The 24,897-nt window shown below is 36.1% G+C and overlaps 1 protein-coding gene across 1 annotated transcript in view; it reads right to left on the bottom strand.

The window, feature by feature from the left end:
- LOC307055542 (doublecortin domain-containing protein 1-like) overlaps positions 1–19,346 on the bottom strand; it is a gene marked incomplete at both ends in the record, with an annotated part of 98,890 nt that extends 79,544 nt beyond the window's left edge. The window contains 2 exons of the mRNA XM_079707773.1: positions 1,695–1,873; positions 19,308–19,346. Of these exons, the coding sequence (XP_079563899.1) occupies positions 1,695–1,873; positions 19,308–19,346 (218 nt within the window). The remainder of the gene's footprint in view (positions 1–1,694; positions 1,874–19,307) is intronic.
- Positions 19,347–24,897: the final 5,551 nt, after the last annotated feature.

Genomic DNA, 24,897 nt, shown 5'->3' with positions numbered 1-24,897 from the left:
CAAAATACTCCCTATTTAAATCTTCTGTTACCAGTACTTACAGAAAGACTGGGGGGAAGGTGTGGGGAATGCTACTGATGATCCTGTAGAAAATTTTCTGAATCAGCCAAGAAAAATTAAACTATATTTAGTAGAGTTTTGAGGTCAAATGTATGCCAGTGTATTTTAATTATCTGGGAATAATTAATTCATGTAGAGAATGAAGTGAACATTTGATTAACCAGGACACACGGTTCCATGAACTTAGCAGAGAGTTTCACATACTCTCTACTAGAATAGCTGTACAAATTAACAAATCTCTCAAATTACGTTTGGATTACCTGATTGAATCATGCATTTTAAAACATAAATTGATCAGATTAAATCTCTATATAATTTTGAGACACATAAAGATAGGAAGGGATAGAAATTACTTGTTAATTTTGCACATTAAAAAAAAGTCATATACTACTTTAAGGGCATTACCCTCACATTTTACGTCTAGTAGAATGAGCTAATTATGAAATGTATGCGTCAAAGATTTCAATTTCAGGGTTGACTTTACTTTGAAGATTAATTTTTTACTTTATCATCTTTATAGGCAGTTCAGTGGACAGCCGATCTGAATGTTACTCATTGTTCAGTGATGTATGAAGTATATTTAATCAATGTGAAGAAAGTAATATTAAACTATTATCAGCAGCCTCAAATATTCTAAACATCTCAAAAGAAAGGTCAAGAGGTAATATCACAGCTAATAATATGAGAAACAATGTGTTTAATTCATCCTTTACATCAGAGTTTTGCCCTGATCTATGATTCCTTTTGTCATAAAATGTAATGAAAATACAGCAGGTGACTTTCTCCAATGTTGCAGAAATACTGGGTCTTTGGGAAGATTTTATTCCAACCTCATAACATAAGCTAAAGGGCAGATCGATGCTTTTCTAGGATGGTAAACTTTTAAAATGTTATTCCAAGGCAAGGATATAGATTATGTAAAGTTATATTTTGAGAACTATATTTGTTCATTAAATATTCCAAAGATCTAAATGTAAATAATTGTGTGTAATAACTTAAATAATGTAAATAATAACAAAGTAAATACTAACTTAAATAAGAAATTACAAAATTAGATTTAAGCAGCAATTTATGAGCTCATTTATTTCAAAATACATTAATAAACCCAAACAATAATGCTAATTCAAAATAGATATTGATCATAAAACTTTTTTTATCAGAACTACTTATTTCTAACTCATGTTCTCTCATGGCCAGCCTAAATCACCAGTGTTCAAATTAAGTTCCTAACATAGAAACTAAATGAATTTTATTATCTATTTTTACCTCCAAATATCAATATGGGAGCCCTTTTTAAAGAATAAACACAAAATTTCCCCAGAAAACATCTGTAATCAAGAAGACAAAAGTCTGTAGAGGGCTTCCCTGGTGGCACAAGTGATTGAGAGTCCGCCTGCGGATGCAGGGGACACGGGTTCATGCCCCAGTCTGGGAAGATCCCACATGCCGCGGAGCGGCTAGGCCCGTGAGCCATGGCCGTTGAGCCTGTGCGTCCGGAGCCTGTGCTCCGCAATGGGAGAGGCCACAACAGTGAGAGGCCCGCATACCACAAAAAAAAAAAAAAGAAAAGAAAAAAAAAGTCTGTAGAAATTAGAAAGTATGCTTGATGTGAAATATGAACAAGTTGTTCTTACTGCATTTTCCACCTAGGTGAGATGTCTGGACTGATTATAATAAGGGCTCTGGTTTTGTTCTTGTCTCCATTCCGCAAAACTCTGAGTCTCACAGGGACATATTGCTCCAGTGTCTTAGAGATGGGTTTCTTCATGGGAGGACTGTTTGGAAGAAGCAGCCCCTCTATTGGCCAATCAAACTCCTTCAGAAAGAAATGACAAGAAAATTGATAATAAGTGAATAGGAAGAGTCATTCCTATATATAAAAAAATAAGCACACTTGCTTATACCTTTAATATTTTATTCATTCATCAAACATGTATTGGGCACCTAAAGATGTTCCAGACAATTCTAATTAATGTTTTATTTTAATAAAGAGGAAAGATAGCAATTTTTAAAATGTATGTACAACCTGCGCTGTGTTACGACATGGAAGATTTATTCCCTTTCAGAGAAACATCATTCTGGGAATACAGAACTGAATTAATTTGGAATGTTTTTTGCTCCTGTATAAAACATCTCTAATCAATGTGAAGAAAGGAAGAATGTATGAAAAGTGGTTTTACAACCCGAAATAATATTGTCTTAAACTAAATCTATTTGGGGAACACTTCAAAAAACAGAGTAAGATGAGTGAATGATAAAGCTTAAACAAATTTCAGATATTTCAATTGTAGAATTTGGTTACTTTGTAGCCATCATTCACACATTTATTTATTTATTAATTCATGAATTATCCAAATATTTAATAATTGTTTCCTATATTCCAGGCACAGTGCTAGACACTGGAAATAAAACTATGAACAAGACTGGATACTCATCGTCGAGGAATTTCTAGGGGATGCTCAGAAACTTACCTAGAAATAACCTGGCAATTGCAATAACATGAGTATAATAACAACAAGTTACAAGGTATGATGGGACCACTGAGTAGAACCTAACTCAGAAATGCCATGTAAGAGATCGGAAGACTTAGTAGGAGCTAGTGTGGTAAAGGAGGGGTAAAAGGATGGGACAGTGTATGTATCAGACTTGAGAAATAATAGAACATGATATTCAGGGAGTAAAAAGAGGCAAGGATGGCTCGCAGGTCTGTAGCTTGGGCAACTGGGTAAATGGTATTGACATTCACAGAAACAGACATTTGTGGAAGGAGATTAAATGAAGGAAGGGATGATCAGAGATGATGTTAGGCAAGGTCCAAGGTCTTTCTTTCCTTCCTCCCTCCCTCCCTCCCTCTCTCCCTCCCTCTCTCCCTCCCTCTCTTCCTTCCTTCCTTTTTCTTTCTCTTTCTTCCTTCCCTCCTTCCTTCCTTCCTTTTCTTTTTCTTTTTCTTTCTTTCTTTTTTTCTTTCTTTCTTTCATCTCTCTCTCTCTCTCTCTCTCTCCCCCCCCTCCTCTCTCTCTCTCTCTCTCTCTCTCTCTCTCTCTCTCTCTCTCTCTCTCTCTCTCTCTCTCTTTCTTTCATCCTGGCAGCAATTACTCTCCCATTAATCTGCAATAACCATCTTATAAAATATGACACCTCCATTTAAGTGTGGGTCTGTTTCTGTGTGTTCTATTTTCTTCAATTTGTCCATTTCTCTCTCCCTGTCCAGTACCATACTGTGTTAATTATATCTGGTAAATCTTGATATTTGGCAGGGCAAGTACCCTTACCTTATTATTCTTCTTTGGAAATTGGTTCTTGTTCACCCTTTACCATGTCATATACATTTAAGAAACAGCTCAATTAGTTTTTTTAAAGTTTGTTAAGGACTAATATTCTGTAGCAGGTTAAGTAATTTCCTATCAATCCCATTTTGTTAATATTTTTTTTCTTAAATGTATGTTGAGTTATGTAAAGTTCTTTTTCCTACATTTATTGAGATGTGCTCATATTATTATTTATCCTTTCATTGGTTATATATTAGTTACATTAATTTTTAAAAATTTTAAGCTAATCTTGCATTCCTGGATCGATCCAAATTGGTCACAGTGTATTATCTTTTTTACAGATTGCTGTATTTAATTTGCTAATATTTTCTTTAGGATTTTTGTTTGTTCATAAATGATATTAACATGTAATTTTCTTAAACTATCCTCATCAAGGTTTGGTATCAAGTTTATCCTAGCCTCATGAAATGAGGTGGGAAGTGTTACTTCTTTTGTAATATTCTGAAATTTTGTTTCTTATATGTTTGGTAGAATTTGCCAATAAAACTGTTTGGTAATGGTGTTCTCTTTGTGGGGAGATTTTTAACTATTGATCCTATTTTTTTCTATGATTATTGGACTATTTAGGCTTTCCATTTCTTCTTGATTCTATTCTGTTAAATTACTTTTGTCCAGGAATTTGGCCATTTTATTTAAGTTATAATATTTATTAACATAAGTTTACTTATAATATCCTTTAATTATTTTCTTAATTTCTCAGCATCTATACTTATATCTTTTTTTGTTCCCAATATTATTTACCTTTGTTTTTTTAAATTAATCAGTTTGGTCAAGTATATACATTTTATTAATATTTTAAAAGAACCAATTTTTTGACTGTTGGTTCTGTTTTATACTTATCACATGTTATATCGATTTCTCTAACTTACTATTGATAATTCCTTCTAAATCTTTGAGTGCATTCTGCTGTTATTTTCCTAACTTCTCGAGTTGGATACTTAATTATTAAATTTTAGTCTCTCTTCTCTTTTAATATAAGCATTTAAAGTTGTAAATTTCCTTCAAGTATGCTATAGCTGCATCTCACATATTTTTCTTTGGTTCTAAATATTTCCTTTTAAAATTTTCATTAGGATTTCTTCATTATCCCATGAGTTAGTCAAAATATCTTTTCACATTTCTCAATATAGGGCCTTTTCTAATTATTTATTTTGTTACTTATTTCTAACTTAATCCATCAGCAGAACCTGCTTCCACTTTCAAAATATATCAAGGGCCCAACTACTCTTCATCACCTCCACTCCCACCACCCCAAAGACACTAGTTTCTCTCACCTAGAGATTGCAAAAGCCTTATAACTGCTTATTCCTGCTTCTACCTTGGCCCCTTTTTGCTCTATTATCCTAATGATTCTATTAATACTTAGTCAGAGTGTATCACTTCTCTGCTCCTAACCTGTCAATGGCTTCCCATCTTGGAGTAAGAGCCAAAGGTCTTACAATGGCCCAAGGCCTGCATGGTCTGTACACCCTCTCTTCTCTCTGGCCTTATGTCCTGCTGCTCTCCCTCACTCACACTGCTGCTGCCACATTTACTTCATTATCCATCAAACACAGCATCTCAGTTCTATGCATTTCCTGGAATGCTCTTTCCCTAGAGATCTGATTGATCTTCAGGTCTTTACTCAAATGTCACCTCAGTGAAGCCATATCCCTTGTCAACTGAAAATTTCCAAACCCTGCCCTGCCCACTATCCTTGCTTCTACTTTCTCCTTAGTTCTTATCAATGACTAACATTTATGAGAACATGTGATGAATGGCCAAGGGCTCTAGAGCCAGACTTCCTGCATTTGAATCTTTAACCCACCACTCCAGTTGTGTAACCTTGGGCAAACCTTTGACCAAAGAGAGATAGAAGCTGATGGATAAATTCTTCCCTCTTTCTTCTCCAGGAGAAACTCTCCTAAGAACACTGTTTAAAAGGCTCCTTGGAGGACAGCTTGATAGCACATTCTTATATTGGCTTTTCTTCCTTCTCTGCTTGTCCCTTACTCTTGCTCCCTGGGACTCCCTAACTAAGTAGTAGCACATAAGCCATTTGCCTCAGGCTCCTCTTTCTGAGGACCTTAAGCAAAGATACCATAGTCCACATGAACTAAAAATAGAGGAAATTTCCTAAAGGGGATATAGGTACCAATACCCCCAAAAAGGGGGAGCCATATCGGGCAGGCAAAAAGTTCAGGCAATCACTGCAGAGGTGGTCCTAGTGTCCTGTCAGTGTCCGTCTGACATGACCAAGATACAGATACACAAGGGCTGGGGAGATGTGCTGGCATGTTAGACCAGTACAGACCAAGACACATTGCCTTTAGTTTATGGAAGGGGAGAACATTTTTTTAAAGCTAGTACAGTAAGTAATTTACTAATTTATACTCCCTTGAAAAGCTATTAGAATCTTGCAATTATACTCAACAATCATATAGTTCAAGGAAATGTGTTTTAAATAAATATAAAAAATATCTGAAAGTTGTGAAGATTAAATCTTCTGAAATGGCATCTAATGCTCTAATTTGTTTGCAAGATGAGTCAGTAAATAACATTAATTGCATTTAATTAGGAGAAAAGCAATATAAATAAATGTCTAAAACTCTCATGAGTGAGTGTTTTTCAGTGTAATGTTTTTTCCTTTATAATTTTTGTATAATATTTTGCTTATTAAATGTGTTCATAATAGTGGCATACCATGAGTCTAACTTATTGTACTTCTAAATAAGCAAAATTTGAATTAATGAAGTTTTACTGTATTCTTGACCTTCACTGAGAACCTTTTACCTGTATAGAATTTAAATTGCAGAGGGTAGTATTTATTTAGATATGTGTCTATTATTATGAATGGAGAAACATGGGGTCACTTTCCCTTACTATTGTTACTGAGAAGAAATACCAAAGGTTATGACAAACATTGTATATTTTCATTTGAAACTTTCCTATAAGGGTATAGGGTTTTACTTAATATGAGAGGTAGTGGAGGAGTGGAGTTGTATAATTCTTCAAGAAGTAAGTTCAAGACGGACCTGTAATTCTTCCACAACAAAAATATTAAGCAATTCAGAGCAAATCAACATTTGTACTAGTTTTAGACAAACTATCATGTAGCAAGAGTTGAATTGGTGGAGGAGAAAGAGAAGAACAGTCTTCTCATTAAAAAATGACTGTCATGGGCTTCCCTGATGGCGCAGTGGTTAAGAATCCGCCTGCCAATGCCAGGGACACGGGTTCGAGACCTGGTAGGGGAAGATCCCACATGCCGCGGAGTAACTAGGCCCGTGCACCACAACTACCGAGCCTGTGCTCTAGAGCCTGCAAGCCACAGCTACTGAAGCCCGCACACCTAGAGCCCGTGCTCTGCAACAAAGCCACAGCAATGAGAAGCCCTCGCACCACAATGAAGAGTAGCCCCTGCTCGCTGCAACTAGAGAAAGCCCACGCACAGCAACAAAGACCCAACTCAGCCAAAAATAAATAAATAAATTTATTTTTTAAAAAAATGACTGTCACATTGACGTCTTGGTGTAAAATAGCTAATATTTCCCCCTTTTCTTTCTTTCGGAACCACGGAAGGGAAATGCAATTCTCCCTTGAGCTTAGTCTGTGAGAACTCAGTCTGAGTTCATAGAGTTAAGATGCAGTACTAAGATTGTTTTTCAATATCCTAAACATGCCATAACTCTGATGAATTTATCTGAAATGTGCTATCTTAGCCCCTAGTTTTTTTTAGATCCTTTCACTTACTAAACTTGTCTCATAACAGGTGGTAACCACTGCAGACAGTGGCTTTAACACCACTGCAGCACTGCTGATTTTAGATGGCTTCCTTTGTGTTCCAGTTAGATGAATGAAGGCCAAGAGTCTTCTCCATGACATCACAGAAACTCAATCCAAAGAGATGAAAAATTATCATGGGTTTCAAAACTCTCCAAATGTATGAGCTATCACTGGCAGTTCTTTCAAGCTACCTCAAACCTTGTTCTATTGTTTAAGGCACTTTTACATTGTCTTTCATAGAAATAGAGAAATATGGTGTCAGGATAATGAAGGACAACAAAAACATGGATTAAACTGACTGGAGTGCTGTTTCCTTTCCTTCCATTTTCTCCATTGGAATTCTAATGTTCCCATTCATTTCATTTTGGTTTTCTACGTATTCACACTATTCCATGGCACAGCTGCATGGTCAGCAGACCTTTGATGAGCTGTGGTGCTCCCTTACATTGATAATTCTGCTTTTTCTTTTTCATCTCTCTCTCACAACCAGAGGCAGCTTGTGCTTCATTTGGAAGTCCAGCTCTTAACCAGTGATCTAAATTTCTTAGTCAAATTGGCCCTCCCTTATCTATTTATTATTAATAAATTAATAGATTCTTCAATTTTTTCTCTTGGGCCTTCCTACATCTGCTTTTCCTCCCTTCATACTGACAGCTAGCTATCATCATCTCTTAACAGATTAATAAAATATGTACTTTTAACATGCTTTGTTTAACATGGGCCCCTCCAAATAGATATATTTTACTTCAGTAATTTAGAGAGACTAAAATCACTATCCAGTGGCTCATTCTAAAATTTTAAGTCTCTTTAGATCCACTTTTTGCAATGATTTCATCCGTGAATATGAAAATCCATTGCATTTTACCATTAAATGTTAAGAAGTACAACTTCTCAATTTATAACTTTTCCATAAGGGTGAGAAATAACCTGAGTTTCTAGAAATTATTCCAGTGAAGTTAGTCACAGAATTAACCAAAATAATTCATTAATCTTGTGGTTTTAGGAGTTTTTAACATATTTTAAAAATACTGATGTACCAAGATACATGAAATCTTATTTGCTCATAAAACATAACATCAATTGCCTTTTAGAATGAATAATATTTAACAAGGAGAAAAAGGTGAAATCAGTTGCCACCACTGAGAGAGGTAAATAGTTTGGTATTAATGTACTCTGGGTCACCACAAAAATGATTCTCATTGTACATATTTCCTGAAATCTTCCCTTGGTCATCATTCTCTTTTGAAAAGTTCTAGTCAAGGAATTAGCAAGAGATTTTGAATCTCACTCAGGATAGTGTTTCTTAGATAGTTTTTTTAGATTCAATATTTTGACTTAATTTTCAAGCCCATTCAGACAATCAGCCTAGCTAACTGTCCTCATACTAACTCTCTGACTGAATAAACTGGCTCAGCAAACAGCCTTGAAATGGGACACCAAACTTTTTCTGTGAGTTCTTCTTTCTCTCCCTTCTTTGTCCTTTATTCACAGAGTCTGCCTTTGTCCTTTCCTGATTCCTTCCTTTTTGACACACAGCCTATACTTCTTAAACTGTAAGCTCCATGAAGGTAGGGACCATGTCTCTCTCCTTTTTTGCTTTGTCTGCATTGCCTAAATATATAATAAATAGTGGTTAGATAAGTAATAAGGTTGGTAGATTAAATCTGGAATAAAATTAACATATATGCTTATAGTGATCAAAGGGTTCTGAATCCTACAATATGAATATCACATTTCCTAATTACAGTCTATTTATATGTAAAGTCTTTCCAAGAAAAAGTTAATTGTGCTTAATTATACATAGATAAAATCATCTTTTTGCTTAAAAAGTCAATTATGTGGAAGTGGGGCTGGAAGAAAATACAGTTCCTTCACATAAGATGAATCCAGACTTGAAGTCAAGTAGAGTGCATTGAATCTGAATGAGAACTATCTCTGTTCTCTGCTTGGTAAGTGTTTTCTTCTCTTCCTCAAACATTTCAAGAAATAAGAGGATCCTTAGGCTGAGTCATTTTGAAATACATGGTCCATTTTCCTCACTTTAGCTTATTTAGTGCCTTAGTCCTTTCTGTTCAGTTTACAAGTCAAAGCCAGTGTTTTGTTGGAGTACAGTGACTTCTTAACCATTTCACCAAAAGCTACTGTTCTGTTTGAATGGCTAGAGAACTGTGGGGCAATCCATTTTCATTCCTAAGATCATTTAGTTGTCAAATTCTAGACTATTAACAAAAATGTTATTGTTTTAAAAGGTAAATATTAAAAGGAATATGGTTAAGTTAGATTTCCTAATATAATTACCATTCATCATTTAAGTCAATTAATTAGTTAACTGAATTACTTTACCTGTATACTGAGGTTGAAAAAAATATAAGCACAATATCTGTGAAGTCTACAATAATTATAAATTGTTCTCTTTCCCTGTATAAGAAAGTACACTTCCTTATGAGGCATCCCTGTCCACCTCCAGGCGGGTGGGAAACTTAATATTCCATTTGGAAGTGTCCTCATTTCTGCCAATTTGGAAAAGCCTTTTCTGTCTAGTTTTTAGCTCTGCAGTTTTGGATACATACTGAATCAAATTAAATGTTCAAACTTCTTACCACAACTGTTATTTCTTTTCAAGGATATACCCTTCTTTTCCCCTGCCTCAATGTGGTTTCTGGACATAGATGAAAGTTCAATAAACCATATACCACTGGGAAAAAGGGTTCATGGTCTATATGTGGTACTTGTCCTTGATCCTCAAAGATCTCTAAGGATGTGCTCTTCTCCTCTTTGGATACTGGGCAACCTGCTGATACCTGTTCACCTCCAGTTGAGAAGTAAGTTATCCTTTCTGCTCTCTAGGTTTTAGCCTTCCTAAATCTCTGAAGAAAAGCCTACAATTAGCACAACTGACAGTTTTTTTTCTTGGCCTATGCTGGGCCTATTTGTCTCTGTGCCACCCCTCCACCCCTGGCTCTATGTTGGCTCTCACTATGCTGCAAACCCTGAGTCTTAGGCATATAATTCATCTAGCCACTGGCTGAGGCTATCCAAACCACAGCCTCTGGTATTTTGAAGAGCTCATTTCTCTCTCTAAAAAAGAAGCCTCAGATTTCTAGACTGTTGCTTCACTACAGTCTAAATATTAGTGCATATTTGGGGCTGTAAACAATGACTTCTTGGTTTCAGCTGGAATGACTCCATCTGTCCTTCCCCTAAAGTGATGAGACTCATTGATTCAATCATTGTGGACACATAGAGAATTGATTGTGATTTAAAGGGAAAGAAAAAACTTGATTGAGACTTCAAGGTTGGGACTTCCGGGTAAGATGGCGGAAGAGTAAGACGCGGAGATCACCTTCCTCCCCACAGATACACCAGAAATACAGCTACACGTGGAACAACTCCTACAGAACACCTACTGAACGCTGGCAGAAGACCCCAGACCTCCCAAAAGGCAAGAAACTCCCCACATACCTGGGTAGGGCAAAGCGGAGAGATTCCCGCACAGAGGATCAGTGCCGAGCGGCACTCACCAGCCCGAGAGGCTTGTCTGCTCGCCCGCCGGGGCGGGCGGCGCTGGAAGCTGAGGCTCGGGCTTCGGTCAGAGCGCAGGGAGAGGACTGGGGCTGGCGGCGAGAACTCAGCCTGAAGGGGGCTAATGTCCCACAGCTAGCCGGAAGGGAGTCCGGGAAAACTCTGGAGCTGCCGAAGAGGCAAGAGACTTTTTCTTCCCTCTTGGTTTCCTGGTGCGCGAGGAGAGGGGATTAAGAGCGCTGCTTAAAGGGGCTCCACAGACAGGCGCGAGTCACGACTGAAAGCGCGGAGCCCAGTGACGGACGTGGGACGCTGGGGCTGCTGCTGCCGCCGCCAAGAAGCCTGTGTGCGAGCGCAGGTCACTGTCCACACCACCCTTCCGGGAGCCTGTGCAGCCCGCCACTGCCGGGGTCCCAGGATCCAGGGGCGGCTTCCCTGGGAGAACGCACGGCGTGCCTCGGGCTGGTGCAACGTCACGCCGACCTCTGCCGCTGCAGGCTCGCCCCGCACTCCGTGCCCCTCCCTCCCGCCCGGCCTGAGTGAGCCAGAGTCCCCGAAGAGGCTGCTCCTTTAACCCTGTCCTGTCTGAGCGAAGAACAGACGCCCTCCGGCGACATACATGCAGAGGCGGGGCCAAATCCAAAGCTGAGACCCAGGAGCTGTGAGAACAAAGAAGAGAAAGGGAAACCTCTCCCAGCAACCTCAGAAGCAGCGGATTAAAGCTCCACAATCAACTTGATGTACCCTGCATCTGTGGAATACATGAATAGACAACAAATCATCCCAAATTGAGGAGCCAGGAGTCAGTGCTGTGCCTCTGAGGTGGGAGAGCCAACTTCAGGACACTGGTCCACAAGAGACCTCCCAGCTCCACATAATATCAAACGGCGAAAATCTTCCAGAGATCTCCATCTCAACACCAGCACCCAGCTTCACTCAACGACCAGCAAGCTACAGTGCTGGACACCCTATGCCAAACAACTAGCAAGACAGGAACACAACGCCACCCATTAGCAGAGAGGTGGCCTAAAATCATAAAAAGTCCGCAGACAGCCCAAAACACACCACCAGACGTGGACCTGCCCACCAGAAAGACAAGATCCAGCCTCATCCACCAGAACACAGGCACTAGTCCCCTCCACCAGGAAGCCTACACAACCCACTAAACCAACCTTAGCCACTGGGGACAGACACCAAAAACAATGGGAACTACGAACCTGCAGCCTGCAAAAAGGAGACCCCAAACACAGTAACATAAGCAAAATGAGAAGACAGAAAAACACACAGCAGGAGAAGGAGCAAGATAAAAACCCACCAGACCTAACAAATGAAGACGTAATAGGCAGTCTAACTGAAAAAGAATTCAGAATAATGATGGTAAAGATGATCCAAGATTCTATTTCCCAGATCCAAAATCTTGGAAATAGAATAGACAAAATGCAAGAAACAGTTAACAAGGACCTAGAAGAACTGAAGATGAATCAAGCATCGATTAAAAACACAATAAATGAAATAAAAAATACTCTAGATGGGATCAATAGCAGAATAACTGAGGCAGAAGAATGGATAAGTGAGGTGGAAGATAAAATAGTGGAAATAACTGCTGCAGAGCAAAATAAAGAAAAAAGAATGAAAAGAACAGAGGACAGTCTCAGAGACCTCTGGGACAACATTAAACGCACCAACATTCAAATTATAGGGGTTCCAGAAAAAGAAGAGAAAAAGAAAGGGACTGAGAAAATATTTGAAGAGATTATAGTTGAAAACTTCCCTAATATGGGAAAGGAAATAGTTAATCAAGTCCAGGAGGCACAGAGAGTCCCATACAGAACAAATCCAAGGAGAAATACGCCAAGACACATATTAATCAAACTGTCAAAAATTAAACACAAAGAAATCATATTAAAAGCAGCAAGGGAAAAACAACAAATAACACACAAGGGAATCCCCATCAGGTTAACAGCTGATCTCTCAGCAGAAACTCTACAAGCCAGAAGGGAGTGGCAGGACATAATTAAAGTGATGAAGGAGAAAAACCTGCAACCAAGATTACTCTACCCAGCAAGGATCTCATTCAGATTTGATGGAGAAATTAAAACGTTTACAGACAAGCAAAAGCTGAGAGAGTTCAGCACCACCAAACCAGCTTTACAACAAATGCTAAAGGAACTTCTCTAGGCAAGAAACACAACAGAAGGAAAAGACCTACAATAACGAACACAAAGCAATTAAGGAAATGGGAATAGGAACATACATATCAATAATTACCTTAAATGTAAATGGACTAAATGCTCCCACCAAAAGACACAGATTGGCTGAATGGATACAAAAACAAGACCCATATATATGCTGTCTACAAGAGACCCACTTCAGACCTAGAGACACATACAGACTGAAAGTAAGGGGATGGAAAAAGACATTCCATGCAAATGGAAACCAAAAGAAAGCTGGAATAGCAATTCTCATATCAGACAAAATAGACTTTAAAATAAAGACTACTAGAAGAGACAAAGAAGGACACTACATAATGATCAAGGGATCGATCCAAGAAGAAGATATAACAATTGTAAATATTTATGCACCAAACATAGGAGCACCTCAATACATAAGGCAAATACTAACAGCCATAAAAGGGGAAATCGACAGTAACACAATCATAGTAGGGGACTTTAACACCCCACTTTCACCAATGGACAGATCATCCAAAATGAAAATAAATAAGGAAACACAAGCTTTAAATGATACATTAAACAAGATGGACTTAGTTGATATTTATAGTACATTCCATCCAAAAACAACAGAATACACATTTTTCTCAAGTGCTCATGGAACATTCTCCAGGATAGATCATATCTTGGGTCACAAATCAAGCCTTGGTAAATTTAAGAAAACTGAAATTGTATCAAGTATCTTTTCCGACCACAATGCTATGAGACTAGATATCAATTACAGGAAAAGAGCTGTAAAAAATACAAACACATGGAGGCTAAACAATACACTACTTAATAACGAAGTGATCACTGAAGAAATCAAAGAGGAAATTAAAAAATACCTAGAAACAAATGACAATGGAGACACAACGACCCAAAACCTATGGAATGCAGCAAAAGCAGTTCTAAGAGGGAAGTTTATAGCAATACAATCCTACCTTAAGAAACAGGAAACATCTCGAATAAACAACCTAACCTTGCACCTAAAGCAATTAGAGAAAGAAGAACAAAAACATCCCAAAGTTAGCAGAAGGAAAGAAATCATAAAAATCAGATCGAAATAAATGAAAAAGAAATGAAGGAAACGATAGCAAAGATCAATAAAACTAAAAGCTGGTTCTTTGAGAAGATAAACAAAATTGATAAACCATTAGCCAGACTCATCAAGAAAAAAAGGGAGAAGACTCAAATCAATAGAATTAGAAATGAAAAAGGAGAAGTAACAACTGACACTGCAGAAATACAAAAGATCATGAGAGATTACTATAAGCAACTCTATGACAATAAAATGGACAACCTGGAAGAAATGGACAAATTCTTAGAAATGCACAACCTCCCAAGACTGAATCAGGAAGAAATAGAAAATATGAACAGACCAATCACAAGCACTGAAATTGAAACTGTGATAAACAATCTTCCAACAAACAAAAGCCCAGGACCAGATGGCTTCACAGGCGAATTCTATCAAGCATTTAGAGAAGAGCTAACACCTATCCTTCTCAAACTCTTCCAAAATATAGCAGAGGGAGGAACACTCCCAAACTCATTCTACGAGGCCACCATCACCTTGATACCAAAACCAGACAAGGATGTCACAAAGAAAGAAAACTACAGGCCAATATCACTGATGAACAAAGATGCAAAAATCCTGAACAAAATACTAGCAAACAGAATCCAACAGCACATTAAAAGGATCATAAACCATGATCAAGTGGGGTTTATTCCAGGAATGCAAGGATTCTTCAATATATGCAAATCAATCAACGTGATACACCATATTAACAAATTGAAGGAGAAAAACCATATGATCATCTCAATAGATGCAGAGAAAGCTTTCGACAAAATTCAACACCCATTTATGATAAAAACCCTGAAGAAAGTAGGCATAGAGGGAACTTTCCTCAACATAATAAAGGCCATATATGAGAAACCCACAGCCAGCATCGTCCTCAATGGTGAAAAACTGAAACCATTTCCACTAAGATCAGGAACAAGACAAGGTTGCCCACTCTCACCACTCTTATTCAACATAGTTTTGGGAGTTTTAGCCACAGCAATCAGAGAAGAAAAGGAAATAAATGGAATCCAAATCGGAAAAGAAGAAGTAAAGCTGTCACTGTTTGCAGATGACATGATACTATACATAGAGAATCCTAAAGATGCTACCAGAAAACTACTAGAGCTAATCAATGAATTTGGTAAAGTTGCAGGATACAAAATTAATGCACAGAAATCTCTGGCATTCCTATATACTAATGATGAAAAATCTGAAAGTGAAATCAAGGAAACACTCCCATTCACCATTGCAACAAAAAGAATAAAATATCTAGGAATAAACCTACCTAAGGAGACAAAAGACCTGTATGCAGAAAATTATAAGACACTGATGAAAGAAATTAAAGATGATACAAATAGATGGAGAGATGTACCATGTTCTTGGATTGGAAGAATCAACATTGTGAAAATGACTCTACTACCCAAAGCAATCTACAGATTCAATGCAATCCCTATCAAACTCCCACTGGCATTTTTCACAGAACTAGAGCAAAAAATTTCACAATTTGTATGGAAACACAAAAAGACCCCGAATAGCCAAAGCAATCTTGAGAACGAACAATGGAGCTGGAGGAATCAGGCTCCCTGACTTCAGACTATACTACAAAGCTACAGTAATCAAGACAGTGTGGTACTGGCACAAAAACAGAAAGATAGATCAATGGAACAGGATAGAAAGCCCAGAGATAAACCCACGGACATATGGTCACCTTATCTTTGATAAAGGAGGCAGGAATGTACAGTGGAGAAAGGACAGTCTCTTCAATAAGTGGTGCTGGGAAAACTGGACAGGGACATGTAAAAGTATGAGATTAGATCACTCCCTAACACCATACACAAAAATAAGCTCCAAATGGATTAAAGACCTAAATGTAAGGCCAGACACTATCAAACTCTCAGAGGAAAACATAGGTAGAACACTCTATGACATAAATCACAGCAAGATCCTTTTTGACCCACCTCCTAGAAAAATGGAAATAAAGACAAAAATAAACACATGGGACCTAATGAAACTTAAAAGCTTTTGCACAGCAAAGGAAACCATAAACAAGACCAAAAGACAAGCCTCAGAATGGGAGAAAATATTTGCAAATGAAGCAACTGACAGAGGATTAATCTCCAAAATTTATAAGCAGCTCATACAGGTCAATAACAAAAAAAACAAACAGCCCAATCCAAAAATGGGCAGAAGACCTAAATAGACATTTCTCCACAGAAGATATACAGACTGCCAACAAACACATGAAAGGATGCTCAACATCTTTACTCATTAGAGAAATGCACATCAAAACTACAATGAGATATCATCTCACACCAGTCAGAATGGCCATCATCAAAAAATCTAGAAACAATAAATGCTGGAGAGGGTGTGGAAAAAAGGGAACACTCTTGCACTGCTGGTAGGAATGTGAATCGGTAGAAACACTATGGAGAACATTATGGAGGTTCCTTAAAAAACTACAAATAGAACTACCATATGACCCAGCAATCCCACTACTGGGCATATACCCTGAGAAAAACATAATTCAAAAAGAGACATGTACCAAAATGTTCATAGCAGCCCTATTTACAATAGCCCAGAGATGGAAACAACCTAAGTGTCCATCATCGGATGAATGGGTAAAGAAGATGTGGCACATATATACAATGGAATATTACTCAGCCATAAAAAGAAATGAAATTGAGCTATTTGTAATGAGGTGGATGGACCTAGAGTCTGTCATACAGAGTGAAGTAAGTCAGAAAGAGAAAGACAAATACTGTATGCTGACACATATATATGGAATTTAAGAAAAAATAGTCATGAAGAACATAGGGGTAAGACAGGAGTAAAGACACAGACCTACTAGAGAATGGACTTGAGGATATGGGGAGGGGGAAGGGTAAGCTGTGACAAAGTGAAAGAGCGGCATGGACATATATACACTACCAAACGTAAGGTAGATAGCTAGTGGGAAGCAGCCTCATAGCACAGGGAGATCAGCTCGGTGCTTTGTGACCACCTGGAGGGGTGGGATAGGGAGGGTGTGAGGGAGACGTAAAAGGGAGGGGATATGGGAACATATGTATATGTATAACTGATTAAATTTGTTATAAAGCAAAAAAAAAAAAAAAAAAAAAAAAACTTGATTGAGACCAGAAAATTTGACAAAACAATTTTAAAAATCAGGATAAAATATTTTTTAAAAATCAGGATAAAATATTTTTTAAAATCTTTTGTAACATATCACTGATCTAGCAATAAAGCAAGACATACTAGAGACCCAGAGAGGTAAACAGCGTGCTGAAGCTGGATCTTTATCTTGAGGGAATTTTCCAAACCCAGCAAACTTCTGTTTCCATGGTCTTGAGGGAAAGGGTGCAGGAGACAAATTTCAGGGCCCAGCCAAGGTGGGAAGTCTAACAGGAGACCCTCTCCTCTCATAAAACAAGAACCACAAAAGGATAAATTTCATTGAAAAGGCAAACCAGAGACAATAACTCTCAGTTGTTGCAAGTAAAATAGACCATCTCAAACATTTTCTCTGTGTGGAAGAAAAAATAATCTTCATTGAGAATTGATACCATGGGCTGACCTCACTTGCAGTTTAAAGCACGTTAGATAAAGATGAAGAGAAAATTAATAATCTGAAAGAAATGTCTGAAAATATGATCCAAAAATACATCATAAAGAGGCAAGGAAATGGAAAATATAAAAGAGAGGTTAAGAGACATGAAGATCAAAATGAGAAGGTCTAGCATACACCCAATCAGAGTTTTCTATAAAGAACAGAGGGTATAAGAGAGATAATACTTGAAGAGATAATGGGTGATAATTTTTCAGAAATGATGCAAGATATCAATCCACAGATTCAAGAACCTTGAGCAGGAAAAATAAAAAACTGAAGAGATCCAAAGAAAAGAGAAGATTTTAAAAGCAGGGAGAAAAGAAAGATTACCTTCAAAAGAAGAATATTCAGGGCTTCCCTGCTGGCGCAGTGGTTGAGAGTCCGCCTGCCGATGCAGGGGACACGGGTTCGCGCCCCGGTCCGGGAAGATCCCACATGCCGCGGAGCGGCTCGGCCCCTGAGCCACGGCCGCTGGGCCTGTGCGTCCGGAGCCTGTGCTCCGCCACGCAAGAGGCCACGGCGGTGAGAGGCCCGCGTACCGCAAAAAAAAAAAAAAAAAAAAAAAAGAAGAATATTCAGAATTATAGCTGACTCCTCAAAAACAGCAAAGTCAGTGATGAAGCCTTCAGTTTGCTAAGTGAAAGTACCCTACGTGAATGAGGGCAAAATAAAAGACTAAGTTCACTTAGTAAAAGTAAAAGTAAAAATAAATTTTTAAGTAATCTAAGATAAGTAAAAACTGTTTGCTACCAAAAACTAAAAGAAGGGTATACTAGGCAAAAGGAAAGTAGCCCCAGTTGGAAGGACTGAGATATAACAAGGATTTAAAAGAAGAAAGAGAAAAAATAAGGAGTAAATCTAAATTAATATTAACCACATACAACAATGTTAATATCTTGTGGAAATTTTTTTAAGATAAAACTAAAATAGATGACAATAACAGTGTATGTTACAAATCAGACAACTGATGTTAAAGCATTCTAATGTTCTCAATTATTTGAGATAAGAGTAAGTATATTTGTTAACTTTAGATTTTGATTATTTACATATGCAAGCTAAAATGTTCAAAGTAATAACAAAAAAAGTGGAAATAGAGGATATAATTTCCAATCTAGTAAATAGGAAAAATACAAGAAAAAAATTAACCTAAAAGAATATAAGAATGGTGAAAAATGAAACAGAGAAAAAAGTAGATAATAATCCAAATATATATATGTCATTACAATAGATAGAAAAGACTAAATACCTTGGTTTAGAAATGAAGATTGTCTGACGATTTTTAAAAATTAACTACATGCTGATTACTGGAGAGTCCCCCTAAAACAGAAGAGTATACAAATATAAAAAGTAAAAGGATAGAAAGAAGATATTTAAGGCAAATAACAACAAAGCTGAGATATTTCTATTCGTATTGGATAACTGAAAATTTTACTAGAGCTAGAGAGAGTCTACATAATGATAAAAGTTTCAATTCACCAGTGTGATATAATATTTCTGAACACGTGTGTGTCTAGAACTAAATTTCAAAATATATAAAGCAAAATATGACAGACTAGAAGAAGAAATAAATTCTATATCCATTCCATATTGGATGACTTAAATGCATCTTTCTAATTAATTGATAGAACAACAGTATCAATTGATCACTTGCACCTAACAACTGCAAATCAAAAACTTCATGGAAATTTTAACACACATTGACCACATACTGGGACTTAAAATAAGGATCAACAACGATGTCTTATACTAAGCAGTACAACCTCATTAAGTTGGCCACTGGGAAGGACAGGCCACATGTAGGTAAGCTTATTCCAGAGAGGATTTTCAATTCTGGAATGTTTCCACTGGCCTGGCTTACCAGTCCCTTCATGTTTTATGGCCCACCTAAAACAAAATAAAAGACAAAAAGGAATTTAGCAAGGTTAAATATCACTTTAAAATATTCACTGAGTACTTATTATTAGGTAGGCAAAAACCCAGTTTGAATTAAAAACCCAAATCTGATAATTTACTGTGTACAAGAGGCATAAATAAAGGTAATTTTTAATGAAAGAATACATTTTAAAAAATTGGGATAATAGACAGTGGAATTTGAGGCAGAAGGCAAAGTAGAATAACAGTCAATTTATAATAACAATGACATAAATAACAATACTAACAGAAAAAAAAATCAAGTAAAACTTTTTAGACATTTAAAGAGGAAACAACATATACATAATCACTGTGGGAGAGTCATTACATCACCAACAGATTATGAACTACTAGGTAAATTTTTAAAAATTTTTATTGGAGTATAGTTGATTTACAATGTTGTGTTAGTTTCAGGTGTACAGCAAAGTGAATTGGTTATACATATACATATATCCACTCTTTTTTAGATTCTTTTCCCATATAGACCATTTCAGAGTGTTGAGTAGAGTTCCCTGTGCTATACTGTAGGTCCTCATTAGTTATTTTTTTTACATATAGTAGTGTGTATATGTCAATGTCCCAGTCTCCCAGTTTATCCCCCCTTCACTCCTTCCCCCCTTGTACTGCTTATATGAGGAATCTAAAAAGCTGGTACAAATGAACTTATTTACAAAACAGAAATAGAGTCACAAATGTAGGTAACATTTTTTAAGTAACAAGTAAGGACATAAAATACTTGACTGCTAAAACTAATAAATGTAAGTATGACCATTTACTTATAGACATTTTAGTCTGTTAACAGAAAATGTGTCTTTCTCAATAATTCTTGAAACATTGTAATATTTCCACACACTAACAAAATTAAACTTCAATACAGTTTTAAAATAAAAATTGAACAAGCTACACTTTGAGGCAAATGACACAAAATTAGATATAAATGAAAGTTTAAATTTCACAATTTCAACCACAAGATAATTTTAAAAACACATTCTCTCTCCCAAAATACTATTATACCAGACAAGGGGAAAAAAATGACATGATCAGTACCTGTTTAGCAAGTAATGAAAATAATAATCATGAAAACTTAAAGAATACATTTAGAATTATATTCAAAGATAAATTTATAATGTTAAACGCTTATTTATTAAGAGCTAAACAGAGAAGGGAAATTAATAAAGCATTCAACTCAATAATTTATTTTAAATATATCCATGGAAAACAGATGAAAGAAAGTAGTAAAGATTCAAATATAAATAAAGAATTAGAAAATATTTAGACTATTAGTAGAACGTTTAAAGAAATGTTTTTGAAATGAAAAGTAAAATAGCAAATCTTATGCAAATAAATTTAAATTAAAAAATATACAAGCAAATAGAAAAATCAAGCAAAATATTTTGCATAGAGAAGATTAAAAGAGTATATTATGCAGGTATATGTTAATAAATGCACAACTTTTGAAGAAATAATTTTTGAAAATCCTTAAAGATTTGAAATAGAAAGTATGCTCTTGCTCATATAAGTTCACAGGGCATGGAACAGATCATTTTCGTACTATAAAAAACATTCTAAACCATAAAGATATAGAAACTAGCTAATTCATTCCATGAATGGGAGATAAGCTTCATAATAAAGTCAGTCACTGGTAATTTAAGAAGTAAATCAACACTCTTACTTAAAATCAAAGATGTGAAATTCCTAAATCAATATTAGCCAATAAAATTTAACATTATGGAAAAAGAATAATCACTATAGCTAAGTAATAGTCAGCCTAGAAATGAAATGATGGACATTTATTAATATAATAAATCACTGATTAATGAATGAGAATAGAGAAGCAGCCCATCACCCATAATTTTCTAGCACACGTGATGGTCATCTGAGCCTAAAAGTTTTCTGAGCTTGCCCAGCCTCATCAGAACCATTTGCAATATCCAACCCTCTGTACAAGGGCCCAGGTGTCCCAAAAGCTTGCTGGAAGTTCTTGGGGCCTGGATATTGCGGGGTGGTGGTAGGAGAGACTTGCTCTTTACCAACCTAGAACCTGACCTCCTGCTACCGTAGAGCTGTTCGTGCTCCGATCTAAGGCCAACACTTCTGCTTGTTGGCTAGATCTTTATCCTCTCTCATCTAGAACTTTGTTCCCACACTGAACTATTAATTTTCCTGCCTTTCTGGTCATTCCATCTGCATAATGTCTGACAGCTTGATATCTTAAAAAAAAAAAAAAAAGAACTTTCTCTATACCCCACTGTCCACCTCCAGCTGTTGCTTTATTTCTTTGTGTTCCCTTACAGCAAATTCTGTAAAAGACTCATCTCCTCTTCTTCTCCTCCCTTTTTCTCTTAAACCAATTCCAACTAGATTTTTTAGAGATCTCAGAAACTCCTGTGAAAATGTCCCATCAGGGTTTTAACATCACTAAAGCCAAAGGTCATTTCTCAAGACATAACTGAACTAACATCAGGGTCCAACATGATCATTCCCTCCTTTTTAAAACACTTTCTTGACTTGACCTGACTTCATTTGACTTCCATGAAACTACTTTCTCCTGCTTTTCTCCAATTAGTAGCCAAAATTGTTAGTCTCCTCTTGTGTGCCATAGGGTGGGAACTATAGCCTATGAAAAATCCAGGGCCTGCCACATCAATAGAGTTTTTAGATGTCCACTGGTCTGATGCGTGTAGGGCGATTACCAGAAGGTAAAGGACAGGTTATTGATGAAAAGATTCATCCTCTGAATGAGATGCCTATGTAACTTCACCCCATCAGGGTGTCTTTAAAAGGAGCTGGTCAAGTTCAACATAACACTGTTAATAAACGTTCACATACAGCAAAGGCCATTGGACTGCAGAGTTCCAGCACAGTGTGAGCTTTTATGTAAAAGCAATAGAACTCTTAATATGATGTTTTATAAATGAAAAACTGACAGACTCTTAACTATAATGGCACTAGCAGGCCCAGCTATAATGACTCTACATGTGCATAACATAAATTAGAACTTTACAGCATCATTAAGGACTCTGGAATCTTAATTCCTAAAAGTCAGCACTAGGTGGAGACAATGATTCATGCAATGCTTTCAGGCAGCCTTTTTCTTGCCCCTCTGAGAACTTATTTTTATTTAATATTTTCCATTCTTTTCTTCAGTATGAAAGAAGGTGTTCTTAAATAATTGTCATTGAAAATAGAAACACTATATAAAACAAAACATCTCATGTTTTGAAAGGAGTTACTTGAACACACACATATATACACACATGCTACAAGGTAGCGAAATAAGTTTCAAAGGCAAGTTTGTTTATTTAAAACAGTATCTTTATTAACCCTGCCTTTCCATTAAAGGTAAAATTCTATTTATGATATTTCATGAGTATCTACCTTCATGGACAGAAGTGTGACCAAAGTTAAAATATCTTCCTGGATTTACATAAACCTAAAAGATAAAAATCTTAGAGGATCATTCCTCAGCATTTCAGTTGACAGATATCTCTTCCCTCAAAAACTAAGTCCAGAATTGATCATATCAATTTAGTCTGATTAATGGAGTCATTAATCAGAATGCTCTATTCAATTACTCTTATAAAGGAATGGGAAACAAAAACACTTTAGATAATGTTTTCAGAGTCTAGTGCCTTTGATAGAACTTCAGCATTGTGACAGGCTCTGAGAAATCGTGCAGGACTGTATGTGACAGAAAAGTATTATTTTGCACACTTGGAAATCAATAGTAAGATAAAAAGAAACCTAAATGTGTCTCAGTTGAAGAGAAATAGTCTTTTTTCATATTCCATCAGGACACAATTACATTGTTTCCAACAATGTAATGAATATAGTAATAAAATGACACAATATATAATTTGGATCTGATACAGTAAATTATAAATACTATGGCAAATTCCAACTGAAATCAGCAGTCTCTAATAAACATGCATGTAAAAATGACCAGATGCACATCCTACAACTGTCAAAGAAACTCTAACTCTTTGCTTTACACCAGGACCTGTTTATTTATTTAACTGGTCATTTTTCAGTTTTTAAGTTTATCTAAGCTGCAAGATTAGACCACTTAGAATTCAGCTATAATTAATTTAAACTTGCATGGCTCCTCAGAAATAGTGAAAGCACATTATTCATACAAAACAGTTATATGTTGCATACATGGATCTTGATAGAGATAAGTTTATAAGACTAACATTAGGTACCCCATCTCTGAAAAAAGAAAAGGATAGGAGAAAGAAATGGGCAGATTGCAAAAATGGTAAGAATAGTATAATAACTAACTATTTTGATGGGATTTAATAATAGCCCAACAAATTTCCATAGATTTGAACTATTTTGAAGTTTCTAAGAGTCTAGTCCTCTAGAGAGAGAAGAAATTATTTGAAATCAGGAACTACATATACAAGCTCATCTTAAACATTGTATAAGGGTTAAAAGATTAGATACATAACTAGAAATCTGAATCCATCTGTTATCAGTCTCTAGGCTTTTACTAGTATCATTGTATCAATATTTTAGGCTACATTAATCTTTCAATTTAGACTGAATATTAAAGCTAAATTTAATAGTTTAAGAAAATAATTATTTTAAGATTTAAATTTTAAATAACTTTAATAGAAACAAGGCACTGAAGACTGCAGTGTTTTTAATTTACAAGCCAAAATTTACAAAGATCAAGTAATTTCTGCATATTAAACATTATCCTACTTTTTTCCTAGAATATTTTGTAGAAACTAATAAATACACAGGGAATTTGTTCTTCTGTTTTATATATTCCCATTTGCTCCATCTCTTCACATTATTTTGATAACTAGGAAAGTACTTAAAACAGAGAATGAATTTTAATGGCAACTAAAGGCTAAGAGGGGAACTCAGTGATCATGTTTCCATCTTGCATAACTGGGAATTTTTAAGAATGAGAAACAGTTCCAACAATTATGCTGAAAAGAATACTTATTTCATAACAATTTCCATAATTGTATATTATATTCTATCAATTGAAAATCATCAATTAAGACTTAACACAATTCAATTTTTTAAAACATCAATTATGAATTATAGAGGAAACCTATAGTACATTAATGGTAATTGCCAGGAGTACATATGTATTTAGTCTAGAAAAATAAAGGGATATACAGATGGATCTAAAGTCACACCTGACATCTCTTGCCAGTTTCTTTTTTTTCAAAAAAAGTCTTTGACCTGCTCTATTTTGTTTTGTTTTTCTAGTTGGTTTAGCTTTCTGGTTATTTAGATTCTGGATACATAGAAGTAATCTATATTCAGCACTAAAAACCTATCATTATCTCCCATAGTCAGGGAGTTTTATACTTGTGTAAAAGCAAAGCTCTCTTTGCAAGTACAGTAAAATCTCGATTTGTAAACAAAAAAACCATTTTCCCTTCAAATACTTGCTTATGGTGGAATCCGATGTGG

The sequence above is a fragment of the Hyperoodon ampullatus genome, assembly GCF_949752795.1.
Source record: "Hyperoodon ampullatus genome assembly, chromosome: 7".
NCBI lineage: Eukaryota > Metazoa > Chordata > Mammalia > Artiodactyla > Ziphiidae > Hyperoodon > Hyperoodon ampullatus.
The sequence above is the reverse complement of the archived record's forward strand: the minus strand, read 5'-3'. Positions and strand labels throughout refer to the sequence as shown.